The sequence below is a fragment of the Ctenopharyngodon idella genome, chromosome 13 (assembly GCF_019924925.1).
Source record: "Ctenopharyngodon idella isolate HZGC_01 chromosome 13, HZGC01, whole genome shotgun sequence".
In the NCBI taxonomy this organism is placed as follows: domain Eukaryota; kingdom Metazoa; phylum Chordata; class Actinopteri; order Cypriniformes; family Xenocyprididae; genus Ctenopharyngodon; species Ctenopharyngodon idella.
In genome coordinates, this window is record NC_067232.1 from 36,186,582 (window position 1) to 36,208,115 (window position 21,534).

At 35.6% G+C, this 21,534-nt stretch overlaps 2 protein-coding genes across 2 annotated transcripts in view; one reads left to right on the top strand and one right to left on the bottom strand.

The window, feature by feature from the left end:
* Positions 1-4,095: 4,095 nt before the first annotated feature.
* rnaset2 (ribonuclease T2) lies at positions 4,096-11,124 on the bottom strand. Its single transcript, XM_051916842.1, has 10 exons — positions 10,881-11,124; positions 10,641-10,741; positions 9,517-9,571; positions 9,363-9,412; positions 8,709-8,766; positions 8,558-8,622; positions 8,343-8,456; positions 7,395-7,440; positions 6,812-6,886; positions 4,096-5,810 (listed from the first exon to the last, which is right to left on the bottom strand). Exons 2-10 carry the CDS (start codon positions 10,736-10,738, stop codon positions 5,625-5,627), a joined length of 747 nt encoding a protein of 248 aa, XP_051772802.1. The 5' UTR covers positions 10,739-10,741; positions 10,881-11,124; the 3' UTR covers positions 4,096-5,624.
* Positions 11,125-12,032: 908 nt separating this feature from the next.
* Positions 12,033-21,534, top strand: part of myom2b (myomesin 2b) — a 53,607-nt gene continuing 44,105 nt past the window's right edge. The window contains exons 1-10 of the mRNA XM_051916819.1: positions 12,033-12,142; positions 13,169-13,286; positions 14,316-14,373; positions 14,613-14,767; positions 15,009-15,095; positions 16,610-16,698; positions 16,849-16,899; positions 16,994-17,158; positions 18,330-18,491; positions 18,676-18,817. Coding sequence (XP_051772779.1) covers positions 13,201-13,286; positions 14,316-14,373; positions 14,613-14,767; positions 15,009-15,095; positions 16,610-16,698; positions 16,849-16,899; positions 16,994-17,158; positions 18,330-18,491; positions 18,676-18,817 — 995 coding nt within the window. The 5' untranslated portion in view covers positions 12,033-12,142; positions 13,169-13,200. The remainder of the gene's footprint in view (positions 12,143-13,168; positions 13,287-14,315; positions 14,374-14,612; positions 14,768-15,008; positions 15,096-16,609; positions 16,699-16,848; positions 16,900-16,993; positions 17,159-18,329; positions 18,492-18,675; positions 18,818-21,534) is intronic.

Genomic DNA, 21,534 nt, shown 5'->3' on the forward strand with positions numbered 1-21,534 from the left:
ATACAAGGGTAAATACTTTTGGTTTAGCTTTCTTATTTCTGGATGTGGGCTAACTGTACAAAAACAAATTGTAAAAATCACATAATTGTTCATGTAAGTGATGAAGTAGCGCATCAGAAACTTGTACCCAGCAACTGTACAATTCTTTTTTATGTCATTTTCTAGTTCACCAAAGGATTTGTCTGAAAATCTTCAAAGCTTTCCGATGTTGTCTATGATTTAACGTTAAGGGATTAGGTGAGGTTAACTAGATTTCAGGGAATTAGAGTGTTTAAAGGGTTTGTGGATTTATAGCGGGACAGATACAGTGAAATCTGGAGCAGAGACACTATCTACAGTGGTATTCCACAACATAAAAACATCATTCCACACATTCAATGAAACAGAGCTTTTCCTGAGCCCAGCTGATTTCCCAAGTAATCTGTCTAAAAAGACTGAATCGGCAGGTACTATGTGTAATGACCTTGTTTTTGAATGAAATTGCCTTAATTTGAGTTCAAAGTAAATGCATTTATTTCACTTGTAGATACAGTATGCTCTAATGGGTCTGAGAAATGCTATTCTGTACTTATTAAAACAATGTTAATTAATCATTGATCATCAGATTTTACTTTGCTAAAGAAAAATATATTATAGGCTAACAAAAAGTGTATTTCTGTACAGAGTAAAACAATCAGGAACTACAGAACAATTCATGCAACAACATGATATCAGGATAACTTGCCCCAGGCTTCCCTACTCATAAGCCCTTCAGTATCATGAATATTACAGTATTAACTTAACAGCATGCTAACATCTTACTCTGTATGCTGCACTGTGTGGCTGCCTTAAAGGGTAAGTTCACCCAAAAGTGAATATTCCATCATGTATTACTCACCCTCGTGTCATTCCACATCCATAAGACCTTTGTTCATCTTCAGAACACAAATGAAGATATTTTTAATGAAATCTGAGAGGTTTCTGTCCCTCCATAGAGATCCAACGCAACTACCACTTTCAAGGTCCAGAAAGGTATGACATCATTAAAGGGTTAGTTCACCCACAAATGAAATTCCTGTCATTAATTACTCACCCTCATGTCGTTCCAAACCCATAAGACCTTCGCTCACCTTCGGAACACAAATTAAGATGTTTTGATGAAATCCGAGATGTTTCTGAACCACACATAGGCAGCAACGTCATTGCACCTTTCAAGGCCCAGAAAGGTAGTAAAGACATCATTAAAGGGTTAGTTTACCAAAAAATGAAAATTCTGTAATTAATTACTCACCCTCATGTCGTTCCAAACCCATAAGACCTTCGCTCATCTTCGGAACACAAATTAAGATGTTTTTGATGAAATCCGAGAGGTTTCTGAACCATAGGCAGCAACGTCATTGCACCTTTCAAGGCCCAGAAAGGTAGTAAAGACATCATTAAAGGGTTAGTTTACTAAAAAATGAAAATTCTGTAATTAATTACTCACCCTTGTGTTGTTCCACATCTGTAAGACCTTCGTTCATCTTCAGAACAAAAATATAAAAGATATTTTTAATAAAATCTGAGAGCATTCTGTCCCTCCATAGAGATCCAACGCAACTACCACTTCCAGAAAGGTAGGTCCAGAAAGTAGAAAAGACATCATTAAAGTAATCCATGTGACTCCAGTGGTTTAACCTTAATTTTATGAAGTGACACGAGTGCTTTGTTTGCGAAAAAAACAAACACAACTTACCACTTTATGTTATGAAAGTATTGATCTGCAACGCATGTTCACGAGAGCACCACGACGCATGCATTTTGTGTTCACGCAAGAGCTGACATTGTGTGAATGCTTTGGATAATATTTTGTAAATAACGTGGTACATTATGTTTTTTTTTTGTGCAAAAAAGCACTCATATCACTTCATAAAATTGAGGTTAAACCACTGGAGTCACATAAGTACTTTAATAGCTCACTAGGTATTAGAACAGGCCTTTGTCCACTGAGGGATTCTGTATAACTTAAAATGGTTCCTCATCTTCGGTTAGTTAAGCCAAAGAACTGTAAAGAGACAACAGCTTCACCACCAATAAACCACTCTCAATGAAACATTCAGAGCTCTTTTCAGGTGAACAGAAATGTTTCCAGGCAGTCATCTATAGCCATTATGTTTCCGCCTGGAACTCTTCAAGTCATTTGGCTTAAAAGCCAGGTAGCATCTGTCTGTCTTTATTCAAAAGAAAGAGGCCAATGTAAAGTCAACGATTATGGTTTCTCTTCTATCTATACTCACCATATATATATATATATATATATATATATATATATAATACTCTAACATTATAAAAAGTTTTTACTGCAGTTCAGTTACGCCAAATAAAAGCTCCTTAGAAACCACTTAGCGACCACGGACCCCAAAATATGATGACCCTTTATATATAAAGACAAATTTTTCCTAAAAATTTAATGTACTGTACATATAAATATGTATAACATGTATTAACTTTAACATTATTATTATTATTATTATTATTATATATACTGAAAAAATAGCCTTTTGATTTCACTTAATTTAAGGCAAGTGATTACACAAAATTAATTTATCATCATTTTAAACAGATTTTTATTTGAACTTAGTCAATGTTTTTAGTTATATCAGTTCAAATATATTAAGTAGATTCCAATATATTCAAGTCTGTGATTTTGAGTAAATGAAAGAGACCTGTTAGTATCTGATGTTCAGTAATGTTGTACAATTAAAAGACTGTCTGCTGCTCACACAGCACAATAGTATGATACTTGTTACTGCACTGGCATTAGCAAAGCTATTGCTCATTGAACGAAGCAACATGCATCACCTTTGTACATGCCATCCACAATATAAAGCTCTCTTTTAAATGTCAAACATACTGTAACTAAACATTAAACATTAACGGGTCTTTCCCTTCATTCAAAAACAAATAAAATAACAATTTCAACATTTACTCTCTTGATCCAGCCATATGCAAAGCATGCTGGGAACTAGCAATTCAGCACCCAGTTTCAGTTAATGCAACAAAAAATTATTCATGTGCTCCCAACACAAATAGATTAAGTAAACTTCAGTTGTACATATATTTAAGTGGATTGAAGACAATGAAATTAAGTTAGTATAGCAAAATATAGTAGTCAACATTTGAAGTGGATCAAAACCTTTCAAAGTTGCCCTAAAACCTTCTTTTTAGGACAGCTTAGTTCTTAGGACAACTTTGATGAACTTTTTTGATCCACTTCAAATGTTGACTACTGTATATAGCAATCATGTTGCTTTAGCTAATTTTAATTAAGTAATTTGAACAAGTAGCAAAAATCTTTTTTCTTTTTTTTGTGTACCATACTTTTCCCTCAAACTCCTGGTGCTTAATTTTCATGCAGATATTTCAAAGAATACAAAAAGGGGTGAAATTAAATAAATATTTTACTTATTTATTTATTTTTGGTGAAAATCACCCTCCTATTATCATGATTTAAAAAATATTCCACATAGGCAGCTCATTAGATTGTTTTTTAGCCATCTGTGTAATAAAATAAATAATGTGACAAATAACAGAGAAAGAGTTTGATTTATTTCTCTGCACCATGGATCAGGTGACTGTGCAAATAAACTAGAGCCACACATATTCTCAGGATCTTGTCAGCTTTGGTGTCAGACTGATGGGAAGGGTTTATGTCAACACTTTATATAATTTAAGCCTCTTAATTGCACGTTCCACGTGTATTCATCCATTTGCAGTTCTGTCAAAACTCTTCCTCTTTTACCTTTGCTCCTTCATGTGGGAGAAATAGTTAGTGTAATGTGGAATCATCAGGTGAGTTATTTAAACAAAACAACTGAGACAAAATCATTAGAGAACATCTAGCAAGCAAGCAAGTTAGCAGCATCTGGTTATTGAAGAATAATCACATTCCCTAATGCACAGGGCACCAGCAGACACAAGCACCAAAATGGCCTTGTAAAAAGTCTATAAATCACTTGAACTTATGGTTGTTGTTTCTACGAAGACAAGGACACAGCAGTGAGACAAACTGAAGGCCACACACTGCAGTCATTTGAGACCATGAATTGGCCTGTAAGTAATGTCACGTGAAGACAATTCAGCAGGGAAACATTTATTCATTTGACATTTCATTACAAAAAGCTTCAATTACTTACATGTTTATGTAAATGATAAGGAATTTATCACATACTGTAAAAGTAACAAACCTAAAAGAAGTAACAAACCTGTAAAAAGTTTTTCTCCAGCAGTATAAATGTCTCACCAGTATAAAAATCAAACTAGCAACAATTAAAGCTTAAACATATATTTTACATGTTGTGTTGCCAAAAAGCAATGTATCAAAAATGCCCACATCTGATATGGCTCTTTTGATAAGTAAACATCCAATGGATAAAAACATCATCTGACGAAAATCATCAGATAAATATGTTAAAATGCCAAAGAGACAGCTTTATTCAGCTGAACATTTTGTGCAAATGGTAAGTGTAGTTAAATGCCATCATCCATTCACAAAATGTTGTTCATTATATGTGAACAACATATCTGTAAACAATATCAATGTACCTTTTTTTTTTTTTTTTTTTGCCTGAATGCATGTGCTGCCCTCCAGCGGCAGGAGCTTAGATGTGCATTATCTGTAACTGCATGCTGCCATTAGGCCCAATGTTCCAAACCTACCACAAATTTTACACATTAACATCGCAAATTAAGGGCTAAATGGCCTCTTTCAATACCAAGCAAAGCTAATATCAGATTTATCAGATTAAAAATATAATGGGAAAAATATTACAGCTAACATGTGGTGAATATCAAAAAACCTGTCAAAAACACAACTGGGTCATATTTCAAAATAAAGAATAGACTTATTATGCTTAAGAAAATATAGAACATAGAAGATTTGGCTTACTTTTAGGATCAGTAAAATATTCTTACTTTCTTTTTAAAATAGTGATTATATCATCTATATTGTCAAGTAATAACATGGTTACAACTTGGTAGTATTTGTTGCTGGTAGTCATTTATGCAGATTTAAAAAAAAAAAAATACATTTTAGTTTTTTTTTTTTTTTTTTAATATCTACTTACGTAATGGGAATATAATGAGAATCATTGAGAATAATGTGAATTGGAGAAAATGGAAAAGTAAAACATCCAGATGCACAGTAATGTGGAAAAATAAAAATATAAAAATATTATTAAAATGCCAATTTAAAAAAAAAAAAAAAAACTTTATATTCCTATAACATGCTTCATTTCTAATTTTTCTTTTCTTGAAATTTTGTGGTACATTTGATCTGGATGTATTTTTGTGATATTCACCCATAAATAAACATGACAACAGTTGAGCAAAATACACTGTGTAAAACCAATAAATTGTAAATATGAGCCCAGTAACCATAGAATACAGCATGCAGTCTGTGAATCTGACACCCTTAAATCTTCACTAGATTGTTTCAGCATTATCATTTAAAATAAAGGAATTTAATGTGCAATTACTTAAGATAGTGTAAATAGAAAACATTTCCAGCCGTTTCCAGTGTTTCAAATGCTAACTCTCAAATGAATTCTTGTCATCTCTTTCTCAGTGATTCCACACCCCCAGAAGAGGTCTGAAGTTGCCCACCTCTATGATCTGCTTGGCACTGGAGGGTAATAAACCGGCATGGACTGATCACACACACTAAGGGCTGATTTATCACTGACAGACATGTCATTGCTCCAGATTTCTTCGGTTGACTTTTCGCAATTCATCAGCTGGAAATCCCGGTCAACGCAGATCTCTATTTGGCCCAAAATCTGAACCTGGCCCCCCTGAGAAATACAGTAAAAAATTAGATCTCACCTCAGCAAAACCGGTAGCAAATTGTGGTTCTAGTGAATTTAACGGTTGCCCAGATCAGCCTTATTGTATATCAAATCAAGAGGAAATCAAAATGGACATTTACTTTCTTAAAGGAATATTTTGGGTTCAATACAAGTTAGGCTCAATCGACAGCATTTGAGGCATAAAAAAACACCTTCCTTTCTACCTGCATTTATCCTCTGCTCTAGCTCATTTCCAAAACTCCAAAAAAAAAAAAAAAGTCACCCACACATGCGCTCTTTGCGGACTTCCACTGACCCTCCTGAAGATGAAAATTACGTTGCATGGACCTTTGTGGAATGTAGACAGCTGAAGTATACTTTGGGCTTAATAAACCTGCTATTGTATACTTTAGATACTGTTGGCTCTGAGATACATTGCTTATGTTCCTCTACTGTAAGTCACTATAGATAAAAGTCTGCTAAATGCATAAATGTAAATTAACATGTTGATTAAAACACAAAAAAGGCTAAAATTTCTTCTTTAAAAAAAAAAAAAAAAAAAAATGTATGTATTATTTGAGCCATGAAGTTTAATTTCATCATTTTTTATGTTTTATGTCATTTTTTTATGTCATGGCAACAAAGTTGTAAAACTAGATATAACTTTATGCAGTTTTTCACACAAAAATCATGTTATTGTTTGTGCTATACTACTCAAACAGTGAATATATTAAGGTTTATAGACTGACTCCATTCACTTCCATTGGAAGTGCCTCACCGTAGCCTAGATTTTAAACTGTTTTAAAGAAAAGGAATCTAAATGAATTTGTGTGTAATCACCATTATGTCAGTCACGCTGTCGACTGAGCCTGGAAAATTTAATACACATCAATACACAGTCTTATAAGAATATATACACAAAATGAAAATGCTCCAAACTCTAGAACAACTTTTCTTGTCAGCTGATGGAAACTTGGTTAGAATATTCTGCCATTCTTCATTCATACCTTTCCTGGGTGGACACACTGAATCTTTGGCTTCACATTGTAGAAGCTGGTAAGGGCTGTCTCCACATCATCAAGCTAAAACAAACAGGAAATATGACACATTTACTAACATGTGCCCATGATCACAAGATAATTGTTTACTTCAGGCCAAAAATAGAGAAGTTGAACGCAACAGAACATTGCAAGATGTAAGGCTCTGTGTGTTGAAACGCTGATCTTGCAGTGTATGCCGGTCAAATGATGCATGCTGTGGTTTAGGATAATGCTTTGAGGTATCTTATTAGATGGACGATACTTTTGGGAAATTTAAACCTGATCGTTATTTCCATTATATCATTCATGTAAGCACATGTTGTGGTATCAGTGACAGGAACAGAAAACACAGCAAGCTGGAACATTACAGTAAATACACTCCAATGCAAACCATAGCAGCCGGATTATTTACAAAAGAATATCATTCACAGACCACTTCTCAAGTCAAAGGTCATAGTAAAATACTTACATGATCATCTTCAGAGGACCACAAATAGTTCAGTGACTCATAAATGATAATTACAGCAGTGAGAACAATTAAAGTACTTACTGTGTAGTGCTCCTCAGAGGGCACGATTTTGTTGTTCCTTAAAACACTGAAAACACAAAAGACTCATTAGGAAGCCAATGTCAACTAGGGCTGGTATGATGATGATTCAGTGAGATAGCAGAAGTGTGTTAACTGGTAGTATTTATACCATTGTAGCTATAACTGTGAAGCCATTATGGGCACGATTGCTTTAATTTACTTACCGTACACAATGACAGCAATGAGATAACAAGGAGTAATATGGACATCCAAAGCGGGAAGTGTCCCAAACTTGTGTTGTTAGGTACAATATGAATCAAAGTTTATTTGTTTATGGTTGTCGAGCAACATTGTAATTTGCCACATTAACTGATATTTATATGGATTTTATGCAAGTAGTCTGCTAAACTGTTATACATTACAAGCTATCAGAATTTTCATATCAAATATCAGCACCAAATTGCATATTTTTGCTCAGTTTGGGCCTTTGAATAAAACTGAGGAGTTTTTTTTCCCCCTCAAGTATGAGTATATTCTCCTATAATTATATTCTCAAATGTAAAACTCTACAAAAAAAATGTGCAAAAACATCAAGGTTCTATAAACACAAACATATACATATATATATATATATATATCATATGAGCATATATCACCTATTTTACAAAAGCTCTGAATGAGGCTCCAATCAGAATTTTGATTCAGAACAATAATATAATATAATATAATATAAATATAATATAATAATAATATTAGTTTTACTGTTTTGAGTATTTTTTTTTTTTTAGCTGAAGTGTTACATAATGCTTGTTTTTGAGGATGGTTATCAATCATTTACTGTATAAATAATCCTATCTTTTGCTTTGAATCCCCTAAATTTACTGCAATCTCACAACTTCCTAATTCACCGAAAGCCACAAAAATCACAGTATACAGCGACACAAGAATCACAGAAAAACAAGAACTCACCTATTAAGGTCAAACTTGTGGTACAGCTCCAGAGCTTTGCTAAAGTATTTATGCTCACTGTTCAGAGACTCTGCTTGTGCAGCACATGTTCCATGTTTCTGCCATTCATATTTCCTAAGCACAAAATAAAAAAGTCCATTATTTAGTTAAATAAATAAATTAATAAAATCATAATAGTGCTTAAATGTATTTAACATTTTCAAGTTTTGACATACCAAAATTTGGGGGAAGAAGGTTCTAGCAGATCTGGCCAGACTCTCTCCATTTCTGGTATTATGTCCTGCAAGGCATGCACATACAACATGTCAAGCACATGTCCATTGAAATAAAATATATGACATGCAACACGGCAAGATGGCAAATTACCTCAATCAAACTGGCATTAAAATGCCAGGATGTGTTGCACCTTATGCCAGTGTTGGGCCTGTAATAACAACAAAAAAATTTCTTTAAATACTTTTACTACCACAAACTATAATCATCCTTATAATAATCAGCATTGTAATCACATTGGATGATTTTTGAGATCACATGACATCCAGGGTTGTACCAATATAAGCAAACACTTACAAATGAGGAACATCACAACCAATTTATCATAACGGTCAAAAATATTTGCAGTACACAAGTTTAAAGTTTGTGTACATAAGCTATAGCAGAAGTAAAATGCAGAAAGGAGGATATTTTATATTAGCAAGTGTATTTTTGTTTATGGTTGTGGATTAGTTAAGTGTTTGAGAAAAAGGTGTCTTCTGCTTCAGTTAATACCAAAAGCAGATATTTATTACAGCTGAAGAATGTTGAAGGACCCCCATTGACTTCCATAGTATGGAAAAAAAATACTATGGAAGTCAGTGGGGTCCATCTACTGTTTGGTTACAAACATTCTTCACAATATCTTTTATTTATGTTCAACAGAAGAAACAAACTCATACAGGTTTGGAACAACTTGAGGGTGATAAAATTACAATTTTCATTTTTGGGTAAACTTTAGAAGCAAATTTGTCTTGATAAACCTACCATAATCCATGCAGAGTCCAATTGCTTATATCTGTTTTGCAATGTTCCATCTGTAAATGAAAAGCAGCATAAATTTGTCCACCTGGTACCAAGTGGAGGAGCAACAGATGGTGCGTCAGCAATAAAATAATGTCTAGTAAAGGCAATACATTACACTGCAAAATGTCTGTGGCCAGTGTTGGGTCAGGATGAGTTTTGTCCATTCTCCCCTAAAAGAAGTCAATTCACAATGTATGATTTCAGTGTGACAATTACAATCTGACATACATTTTGTACATGTATAGTGGTGCAAAACATGGATCCCAAAAACAGCTTCATTTGTATGTGCCTTTGCAGAAAACGTGGTCACAGTAACAAATACATATTAAAATCATTAAATTGGTTGAAACTCATAAACCAAATTCGTATCATTCTGATTTTCATTACTGTAACAAAGTACTTTAATGAATAAAGTACTGTAATAAATACAGTGACGCAATGTTTATTATTATTATTGTTATTATTATTTAAATCTTATACATAGACCTACTACAATAATGTAGTAAAAATTTATTTAAATAATTTGTAATTCCTCGGGTAACTCTCAAATAAATTATTATTATTTTAATTATTATTATTCCAGTCGTAATGCTGTGCATTTTGTAATACATTATATGCATATGGTTGCGGAGCGAGAACAAGTTATTAATACATTTCTTTAAAAAGTGATTCTTATTATGAGTTGGTTAATTTAATCAAAAACCGTTCGGCCAGTGTAGTCGGTTATATATGAACTGTTCATTCTAGTTTATCAAAAATAACTGAATTAATATGACTCATTAAGTTATTAATATCATGTTCGATAAATTAACCAAGAACTGTTAGTGTGTTTTGTTTTCATTGCTGTGAAGTCATTAAAAAGTCTGTTTAAAAATAACTTTAGTAAGAATTAGTTTTATACATTTGTTTCACATTTTGTTATCTTTCCTGTTGATGTCTACAAAAAAGTAACTCATCCGTTGGCAACAGTTACCGGCAGTACAGTAAGTTCAGTTGAACGTTGTTTTGTTTGTGTTTGTGCATATTGTGCAAGTTGTTTTCTAATCTTTACCATTTCAAACGTCTTTTGATATTTTATGTAGTGTTTACTGTGTACTCTATGTATCTTGTTCAATAAATACGGGAAAATACAAACATGAGGCTATATTTACAGTATTGATTGTCTGGCTGTTAATGCACCACAACTTCAAACAGGGATCAATATGTATACATTTATCTAAAAGTATTTGAATGACATACCGAGGATAGGCAAAGACCGGTGAACAGAAATATCCAGCACAAAGTATGACAGCAACTGCTATGAATCTCATTCTTCCAGATGGGACAAGTCCGTTCATTTACTGAGAACAAAAGAAGGATTTATTATACACAGTACACAAAGCACACAGCATAACACAACGTTGCGTCCAAAAGTAACAACCAAAAATGAGATAGAAAAACAAAACACTGAACATAACCTTACGTTAAGAAGTCAAATACCTGTTATTGTATGATATGTCGCTTCAATTTGCAGTTTTTACGTCCTATTAGTATCAAAGAGCAGCAGTTTTTTAAACGCTGTTATTCAGTCTAGGTGTGAGGTAGGACTGCCCAGTCTCGATCTTTCAGAAACACTGTGCGGTTGAGTCACTTCAGAGCCACTTCCTTTCCAGTCAGACACACACTGCAGCCTCTGCGCATTTATCATGTTTACGATGGGACGCCATCACTGCGCGTGCGTTGTCAAGTCATGTGATAAACAGCAATTTATGTCATGTGAAGGTGGATTATGCGGGATTAAGTTAAAAGAAAAAGTCACAACCTGGAAGTTTTCTAATGTCATTGGTACAGTTCTTCGGGTATATGTTGTTTGAATGGTATTCTGAATTTCCCCCTTTTGATTAACTTCCAAATTAAATAGGTAAAATTTGCCATTAGGCATATTTGTTGCTGTACAATAAAGTATTTACCTGAATTATTTATCTATCTTATTTTGTATTTTTGTGATTTTTTTTTTTTTTTGAGCTGTCACCCCTCAAAAATTGGAGATCTTCAAACTTATTATTATTATTATTATTTATTTTTTTTTAAATGTAGCTAGTTCTGTAAATAACTTAATAAAATATCTTCTCTTACTGGCTGTAACTCTTACCCGCAAGAACACCATTTATGACTAAAGTTTTCATATCTTGAAAATCTACCCAGTTCATTTTATGTCATATGTCTTATCCACACGGTCGTTATATTTGTGTAATACCGTTTGATGCCGCTAGTGGCACATTAACTTGATGTAAGCAAGCTAGATCTGGAGAATACATTCTAAAAACATTCATTAATAACAACAAAATTGTTGTTGAGCAATAAAAAAAAAACAAATAAATTAAGAAGCTTTAAAATGGTTTCAAAAAAATGATTAGTGCATGTCGTCTTTCGCAATTGTGTATTTCCACTAATTCAGAGCAATTAATGTGTACTTTAATACATTTTTATGATTTCTGTTCGACTCACCTTAAACTAATCTCTTGTTTTTTTTAAGCCCATTCAGTATCCAGCGTCAATTTAAAACGTCTGTCTGGTAATATCAGTGCGAAATGATGTGGGAAGTTAGTGTAAATGCTATATATAGTCTAATTCCTCTCCATAAATGGGATGAGGGAGAGGCAGCATTCCGCATGGGTAATATTTTGCTTTTCATCAGCTGCTTTCATCCAGGCGGGTAGAGGCTCATCTACCTCCGCGTCGCGCTCTTGTATTCTCCTGGGGTGAGTATGTCTGGCCCCTTATTTCCACACATTTGATCTGACATTATAATGCAGAGTTGTCCTTGTAGAAATACAAAATCGTTGAGGCTGAAGTAGACTTTTGAACTTTACCTTGGTTGGATGTTGATCTATCTCAAATGGCGTTTGCTTGAGTGAGAGCTATCTTGACTTTGAAGGGATTCATAAAACGTTGGCATTTAAAACAGTTTCAGTGTGTTGTGAATATGGATGAATAAATAGCTAGACAAGTTTTGACATTATTTTGTTTGTGGAAAAGTGCGTTTTGTGACCTGTTGGATGAAATGACCCTTGAAATATTTTGACCCCCTCCCCACGAATGATTCTTGATGCATTGTGCATATATGCAAACGATCCATTAGTATGTCGGTCAAATATCTTATTGAAAATTGTGGATAAATATCTTTATGTTTGATATGCACTTTAGATGCTATTGAATGTGGGGTTCATATGTGAATGAGATAACGTAGCCTAATGCTGCATTTGAGCGTGTTTGAGCAAATTGCATGATTGTTTGTGTAATTATTTTCCAAAAGAAATGTGAGGAATGTTTTTGTTCTTTTGGATTTTCCTGTTGATATTGTCTTGCAGTGTAGTTAATTTGTCCTTATTAGAAGCTCATGAGAAGTTGGTTATGTTTCCATATTTCAGTGCATTTATGCAATAATAGCAATAGTCTTCAGTATACAGTAGAAATTACCCCAGAATACTGTACCCATCTCCTTGGACTGTCCGATATCCCAACCCCCAAACTCTAATTTTAAACTGCCGTGAGGTTTGGCTTCCCTGTGGCCCAAAGCTCCAGAACACCCCCTCCTCTTCATCTCCTCAAACAGGTCCACTTTCCCAACACCTAAATCTACTCAGGAGTAGGCCACACTTTGAATTTACTGCAATTCTGTGTCCCAAATAACTTTAAACACTGAAATTGGAAATTGAGTATAGGAATTTGCATCAGTGCATTTTGTTTTGTCTTGTATGCAAAGATGCTGCATGTTTTTGTTCCAGGTTTGATTATAGGTCCTTTGTGGTTACCAAATATGGCTGCAGTTGTTACCAGACACAAGCATTTCAGTCAAGAATACCTCAATACTGAGTCTAAATGTACTGTTCGGGAATACTCCAGGTAAGGTGAAGAATTACAGCAGCTAATCATAGTGCTCATAGCAATACTAAAACTACTTGTAATAAAATAGCAACATCATATATAACATATAATAACATTAACTGTTAAAGCTCTTCTAATAAACCCTATTACCAACAGTTGAGCTATAACTGATACCTTCATGTAACTAATTTCCTCTGGGTAGTTGACATGAAATACTTTAGGGAAGTTGGCATGGCCTACAGTGTGACATGCTATACTCCATGTAAAACTATTTTCTAATTATGCATGAAGCTTGTATGACCTCATATTAGTGTGAGAGAGATTACAGTCTACATTTGTCACACTGCAGGACCATTTAATATGAGCTAAAAAATGAAAGCGAATTAAAATGAAGGTGATTAAAACTAGTGAAGAACTGAAAAGAGAGGATGCTGTCTGAAAACACTTTGCTTTTAATAGTACATTTTAAATATACAGACAGGTTTTAAGTTTGACAAGCTTTCCATTTTGACATTAAAATGAGATGTTTCAGGATAAGAAAAAAAAAACTTAATTGAAATTATTTATATAACTTTCCTAAAATGGTGATCAAAATTAGTTATATTTTAATATATCAGCAGGACAAAAGCAGATGCTGGGTTAAAGAACATTTTATGTTATAGCATTGTGCTTGCTTGTTATGATGTTAGTTATTGTTTGACCTCTGAAAGGTCAAAAGGTCAGTATTCAGTTTCAAAACCATAGTGTGAACCATGGGTAAAGATTATAAATATCAAAATGTGTGTATGTTTCTTTTGTTACTTGTGTCTTTCCACTGAAGACTGCCCTTAAAATGTGTTGGTTGAAATGCATGAATTATGTATGTTTGAATGCATATGAAAGTTAATAAACTGATAATTAACCTGGGATGACATGAAGCATTACTGACCCACCATGATATTATGAATTCTCTGATGAATCTTCTGTTTCTTTAATGCTGTTTGTACTGACTATTAGCTTTGAGGCCACTGTTATCATTTTAATATATACAAAAATATGTGTTTTTAGCTCTGCGGCTGAAGAGGTGAAATATCAATACCAAACACAGAAGAGAATCAAGGGAGTGGTAAAGCCCTTTAAATAATTATTCCTTTCCTTTTTTGACATGCTGCTGTTATAGTACTTTTGTTAGTCAATATGTATTTGAATGTGTGTTAAAGACATTTGCTGTTAGCTGTATACCTGAGCCGAGTGAATCAGAGGTTAAATGGAACTGACTTATTCTTAGGACATATTTTGTCACACACAGACTTTTTATGATCCGATATGAACAGGCCATGGAATTCTTTTTTCTCTTTTCATCAGGTGGAGAGAAAGATGCCTGAAAAATACATCCGTGAGGAGTCCATGATCAGGGGCCCCAAGTTTGTGGTTAGACTGAGGTCCCACACAGTGTTTGAAAACAGTGCCATTAAACTTTTCTGCTCTGTGGAGGGATATCCCACCCCACATGTCAAATGGTGAGGTTTCGCAAACAGGCCTGCCGTGCTTCCTGTGTGGTTGTTGTCACATGTCTTCCATTGTCATACAATGCAACTTTGAGTTTAAAGTTACAGGTCTATGGGGTCAGCTACAAGAAAGCATTTCTTTAAATAAATAAATAAAAACGTATTTTAATTGCATCAAACATTTCATAATATTTTTAATCATACACATCGAACAGGCCAAACCTGTCGTTTTTAAATGACAAACATTCTACAGGTTCAAGGATGATGTCATCTTGGACGTTTCCTCTGGAAAGTACTTTGTGGAGAGCAACGCTGGATTCCATGCCCTCACCATTTTAAAGTAATTCAAACTTTACTGTGTACTTTTTGGAAAGTGATGCAATGACAGCAATGTGGTTTACTGATGATCTGTATTGAACAGAATGAGTGACAAACTTGAATGGGGGACAAAACAAGTTACAAGACAAGAAGGTTGAGTGCTCATTACATTCTTACTTCTTAGTTATTGGATGGCCACAGAAAGCAGGAAACTTTTAAGAGATTTCCAATTTATTAAACTTTTGAAAAACTTTTGTCTAGGAGGAATCTCAAAAAAACATGTCCAGGATGCAATTCTCCTCAAATAAATAAATACATTTGCATAGTACATTTTAAATCCAGTTGGATGTTGCGTTGTGACATTACTGCCATGACCATTAAGTAAATTAAAAAAATGAAAAAACCCCCCTCCATTTGCAATTTGCCTTAGTAATTTTTTTTTGCAGTTCCCAGTGGTTATTCTCATTATTTTTTGCCTTTATGTAAATAATTATTGTAATAAGGTAGTTTAGAAAAATTAAAGGCGCTACAAGAAATACATAAATGATGTGAAAATAATTATTTTTTTATAGTAATGAAATTAGGGGATATATGCATAATTGTCATAATATTCTAATACATTTTAATAATTCTAAAATATTCCTCATTTTTTAAGATCAAATAATTAATTCTTTATAAAATATTTTGTGGTGCAATTTTACCTGTTAAGGATATGCTCTTGCTAGGTTTCATGAGATTCACCCTCTAAAACATAATTAAATGTAACTAACAAGTCAATTTCCACAAAAGGAAGTCATGTCAATGGGATTGCATGTGAACTTTTCCAATTTAGTCCTGGGCTGGTTGGTGCGCCGCCCACGTCTTGAGCTGCTGTCAGCTGTTCATGTCAAAGTGCTGAGTTTGGTGTCATCTGACACTCCGGCGCCTTACAGAGAGATGACTTTCACTGCTGTCACCCTGTCAGTTCCACAAAAACTCACCCTGGCCCTTATGTCACATTCCTGATGGCTTCTTGCATTCAGAGGCCAAACCTCACAGGTGAAGCTTGGCGTTCCACATTTCCTCTAAAATGACCAAACCTTTCACTTTTTGACAAACAGCCATGCTTCTCAAGACTGCAGGGGCCAAGGGAACCGGCTCTAATATAGTACGGTCAAGCCGAAGGTCACATTACAGTCTTCTCATTTTCTTTTTCCTTGCGTCTCGTGTTTGCCATTCAAGCTTTAGAGCCTCCCGTATTGAACATGTTTCGAAAGCAGGCGCTAGTCTACATTAGCATTTAGTTTGGAGCAATTATCCTCTTGACATTAGAGCATCAGTTAACTGCCAATTTATCCATCATGATGGGGAAGCACTTTATGTGCTTTCCAAATGTCAATTAGGAAATGACTGTGGCATATATCCAATCAAATAGCAATCATGCTGATTATTTATTGACTGATTAATTAGTGGAGTGGGTGAAGACAGTGTTGCGGTCCAGACGTGTATTGATTGAAGTTGTAGACACCTGTGAATGAGTTATGCTTGTTTTTGTAGGTGTGCAACTGATGACACTGCAATGTACACGGCTGTAGCCTCAAACTTGCATGGACAGGCTTCCTCCCAGGCCTCCATCATTGTGAAGAGTAAGCCTTTTCCTCCTGTTTTCTGGTATCCAAGCATCCTTACAATAATTTGCAAATGACAAATGTGTGTGTTTTTTTACCCAAACATGGACTATGATACCTTTCTTTAAAAAGTCACTACAGTATATACTTGTTGTGTCTGATTTATAGGGTGCAAGGAGGAAGAGAAGTCCTCTCCTTACTCCTGGATGCCTTACCAGTGTAAGTGGGAAAGCCTCCATTAATTTCAGAGTGAATAACTGGCATGATTTAAAAACAGGTCATAAAATAAACAAACAGTTTTGTTGTTTCTCAGATGCCATTTTACCTGAAATCAAGTACACAAAGATCAACATCACCTTCACTGAAACGTTTGATGTGACATTTGGAAAAGAAGGCGATAAGGCCACCTTGACCTGCAAGATGACTATTAACCCCAACCTGGCTAACCTGCAGCCTGAGGCGCTGTGGTACCGAGATGGTAGGAAGTGGCCTCTAAAGGCCAACACAGTTTTTGAACATATCTACACAGTTATTGTTAATAAGAATTCATAGATTCCTTTTTTAACGATTAAGTGTGTCATTTTTGTGCACCAAACAGATTTGCAAAAATAATGCCAGTCTTTTATGTCGGGCTGCTCAAACAGATCGCAATTCCATTTTGTGCTGCTTGTGCCACAGAAATTACACAGTTCGCCTATAGGCAACAGTGTGAATATTGCAATAAATTTAACATACTTTTTATTTGGCCATAATGTCTCTTATAAAGACTGTGCCAACCCTTTATTGTCTTGGGACGTGTGAGTTTGACGGTGTTAAGAGTGTTTGTTTGTTTCATCACCCAAAAAATATTCATGTAAGTTCATAAAAGCAGAATTTTTCATGGATTAAAATATTTTAATGATAGTAAAAAAAAAAAGGAAAAAAAAAAAGGATGAAAGCCTTCACGCAATGTCTTTATGAGGAAGAAAAAAGTCTGTATTCAGAGGCCCTGAAAAAACAGAAGTGTTCAGTGTGCAAACCAAAAAAGTAAAAAAGCAAAGACTTTGGATTGTGCACTTTTTGGTGAATTTGTATTTAGTATTGTATGTTGTATGATCAAAACTTTTTGGACCTATGCAGGAGAGGAATGTGAGAGCATGCATCTCAGTGTTTGGCCCAGTTGTTGACATTGCTTTTAAAATATTTTAATAAAATGTATGTAAGTAATTATTGCTATTTATTGTTATACTGATGAAAATTCCTGCTTTTGTTCATTTAGTTAATGATAGTGAGGAAAACTAGTTTTAGATTTTTTTTATTCTAGATACTAGATACTCTCCTTCAAATACATAAATAAATAATGAGATATATTTTGTCAAAGTGCTGAATAATACTAAAACACATTTTTTGCAGATTTTTATATAGCTATATAACTGTCCTAATGACAACTGCAATTGACTCATTGCTGTGTCATTCACTCCTGTTCAGATATTAATTTTCAAGTTGTTTTGTAGGTATTTGTTTTGCAGTCGAGTCATGTACTGAAGAAATAGTTTTTATGTCTAGTTGTAGTTTATGACTCATTTCATTCCAATCTCATTATATTCTACAAAAGTAATAGTTTCATTTTCTCTCCTCTGATACCCCATGTTGTTTTTTTGGCCCTCCAGAGCATCTCCTGAAAGAGTCGAAGTGGGTGAAAATGGAGTCTGGGGGAGGTGTTGCCAAGCTCACACTTACTCAACTCGCTAAGGATGATGAGGGTCTTTACACCCTCCGCATGGTGACAAAGGGAGGTGATGCGGTCCACAGGGCTTACGTCTACGTTGATGGTAAAGAGTTGTGAACTTTTCCAAGGCTTGATGGAAAGTCTTATGTGATTCTTTTGATGGCCTTTAAAGGTTCAGATTAGCATAATTCATCTCTGACAATCTCATATAACGCATACATCTGTTTCAGAGTGATACCCTCAGTGCATCAGTGATGTGTAGGAGTCATCATGTTTTGTCTTGACAGATGGTCCACCTCCAGTTCCTCAAGCTCCCGGAGCCCCAATGGACATCAAGATCCATGACGCTAATAGAGATTATGTCATTGTGTCCTGGAAACCTCCTAACACCACCACTGAAGGCCCCATCATTGGATACTTTGTTGACAGGTGACTCCGCTGACTAAGGTGTCTGCCCATTGGGAGTTATTTTATGGAATACATTTATTCAAGTTGTCTTGATGCAGTGTCTTCAGAAAAGTTTTTGGACACTTTAAAATGTCTGTACTTTTATCTTAATTTTGAACAGCACAACCTGTCTGTAATTATAAAGTGCTACTGAAGATCTTAATTAGCTGGTTCAGTTGTGTTTGATCAGGGTTGGAGCTGAACTTTACAGGAAGGTAGATCTCCAGGAACAGGATTGGGCACCCCTGCACTAAACACTAGTTTAGTCACTGCAAAACGTCTCAGTTATGACTGCAAACCTGGTTCCCTGAGAAGTTGATAATGTTGATAATGGTGCTATGGCAACACCTCTGCATGATCGTGTCTGAATCACGTGTTATAAAGGGTACCCAGACCAAACACTGTCAGCTTCTGTTTGTCTGAAGTAAGTTGCTCACAGGCATGCAGGAGGGATGGCAAGGCTACGCAGCATCTCGTTCCCTTTTCAGGGACCAGGGGGTGTATTACAGAAAAGACTTTTTGAACACCCAAATGATGTGCTGCACTTTGACGACAAAACACTGTTAAATAAATACAGACTCCCAAGAAATATAGTGATAGGTTTTGCTTTATCTATCAAGCTTATCAAAACTTCTCTTTCTGCAGCACTTAAAGTCCCCCTGAAATCAAAATGTAAGTTTTTTAGCTTTTAGTATGAATATGTTAGCTTTAAAGTGTGTTCCAAAACAATGACAAAATTCGCATTTAGGAGATATAAGCATTCAAAACTTAGTCTCTCACTTCCGCTAAAATGGATCACGGATTTTCATGACATCACATTGCACTTCAGCTTCTCATCAAATCTTCTGTCCAATCAAATGCTCTCTAGAATCTGAAGTCCCGCCTCCTCCTACATTCTTAGACGTTGAAGCTGCGGGTGAAATCGGTCATCAAATCAAATCAAGATTTTTTTTGATGAAATCCAAGAGGTATCTGACTCCTCCATAGACAGGAATTTAACCACCACTTTCAATGTCCAGAAAGGTACTAAAGACATCAATTTAAAATGTCGACGTGACTACAGTGGTTCAACCTTAATTTTATGAAGCGACAAGAATACATTTTGTGCACAAAAACAAAACAAAAATAACGTCTTTGTTCAACAGTATCTTCTCTTCTGTGTCATTCTCGTACGCTATTTACGTTTAGCGCTTCCTGACCTGAGAGCTGATTACCGAACTCGATGGAGTGGTTTAAGATTTTGTAACTACAGATAAGATGAGATTTTGTAAGATAGAATAAGAATCCTAAATCAAGTTAAGGTTTGCTTCTGTAATACAAATATGTGAAAAATCCTAATTTAACTTGTCAGATCTTAACTTAAGACTTAAAGGGATAGTTCACCCAAAAATGAAAATTTGATGTTTATCTGCTTACCCCCAGGGCATCCAAGATGTAGGTGACTTTGTTTCTTCAGTAGAACACAAATGATGATTTTTAACTCCAACCGTTGCAGTCTGTCAGTCGTATAATGCTTGTCAATGGTAACTCCATCTATAAGAGTAAAAAAAAACATGCACAGACAAATCCAAATTAAACCCTGCGGCTCGTGACGACACATTGATGTCCTAAGACACGAAACGATCGGTCTGTGCGAGAAACCGAAAAGTATTTATATCATTTTTCACCTCTAAAACACCACTATGACCAACTGCCTTGCGCATCCGGTTGGTGAGGTCTGAACGCGCTCTGACAACGGAAGTGATGTCTCGCACTCATTGAAGTATAAGCGCGAGACATCACTTCCGTCATCAGAACGCGTTTTCAGGCCGCATCACCACCCCCCAGAGACATTCCCAGAAGTCCATGACAAGATCTTGTGGTCCTGGTGCTCCCCCTACTCAGCCTGATCCCAGACCATGGGATCGCATCTCCTCTTTTCTGTTGATGGTGGAACATCAACTGTTCATAGGTGAAAGTCGTCGCCATTGCTTCCCTCGTGGGCAGTGCCACGCAGAGAAAGCTTACATGCCAGCTTGTCAGGCAGCATCCCCCATTCATACAATGGCGGTGCTTCTGGTGTTCCAGGCGAAGATGCTGCGGGCCTTGGATGAGTGAGGTCTGGATCCTAATTCGTTTAGGAAACTGCGCTCAGGTACAGACCTGCCACTCAGAGCAACAAAGAAGATGTGTGGCGGGTGCTTCCAGCGGTGTCGGAGTGGGTACTGAACACAATCACAAATGGTTATACACTTCAGTTTGCATGCAGACCACCCCGTTTCAGCAGCGTACTGTGTCGGAAGTGTCAGATCAGGACGCGCTTGTATTGTGAGCAGAGATTCATTCTTTCCCAGTAAAAACAGGCGATAGAAGTGGTGCCGCTAGAGCACAGGGAAAGTAGCCTGTACAGTCTCTATTTTCTATTCCACAAGAAGGACGGTGGTCATTGCCCCATTTTGGATCTGAGACCGCTGAATCGCGTGGTGGCAGAGCACCCTTTCAAAATGATTACCGTGAAGCAGATCCTCCCGCATATTCAACCTGTGAACTGGTTTGTGTCGGTGGATTTAAAAGATGCCTAGAGATATATATGTTTGCCGAAGCGAGAGCCCCGTTGACCAGACACCTTTACGCTTTGAAATGGATCTTCGTATCCTGGTATAAGGTGAAAAATTAGGACCCAGCGACCTGTGCTGAGTCTGTCATTTTGTTGTTTCTGC

Excerpts from the sequence above, each read along its gene's own strand:
- rnaset2 (XM_051916842.1), bottom strand. The coding sequence starts at position 10,738 with ATGAACGGACTTGTCCCATCTGGAAGAATGAGATTCATAGCAGTTGCT. Across the intron at positions 9,413-9,516 it reads GGCCACAGACATTTTGCAGT|ATGGAACATTGCAAAACAGA; the intron begins GTAATGTATTGC and ends TTTCATTTACAG. Across the intron at positions 6,887-7,394 it reads CCTCTGAGGAGCACTACACA|CTTGATGATGTGGAGACAGC; the intron begins GTAAGTACTTTA and ends TGTTTGTTTTAG.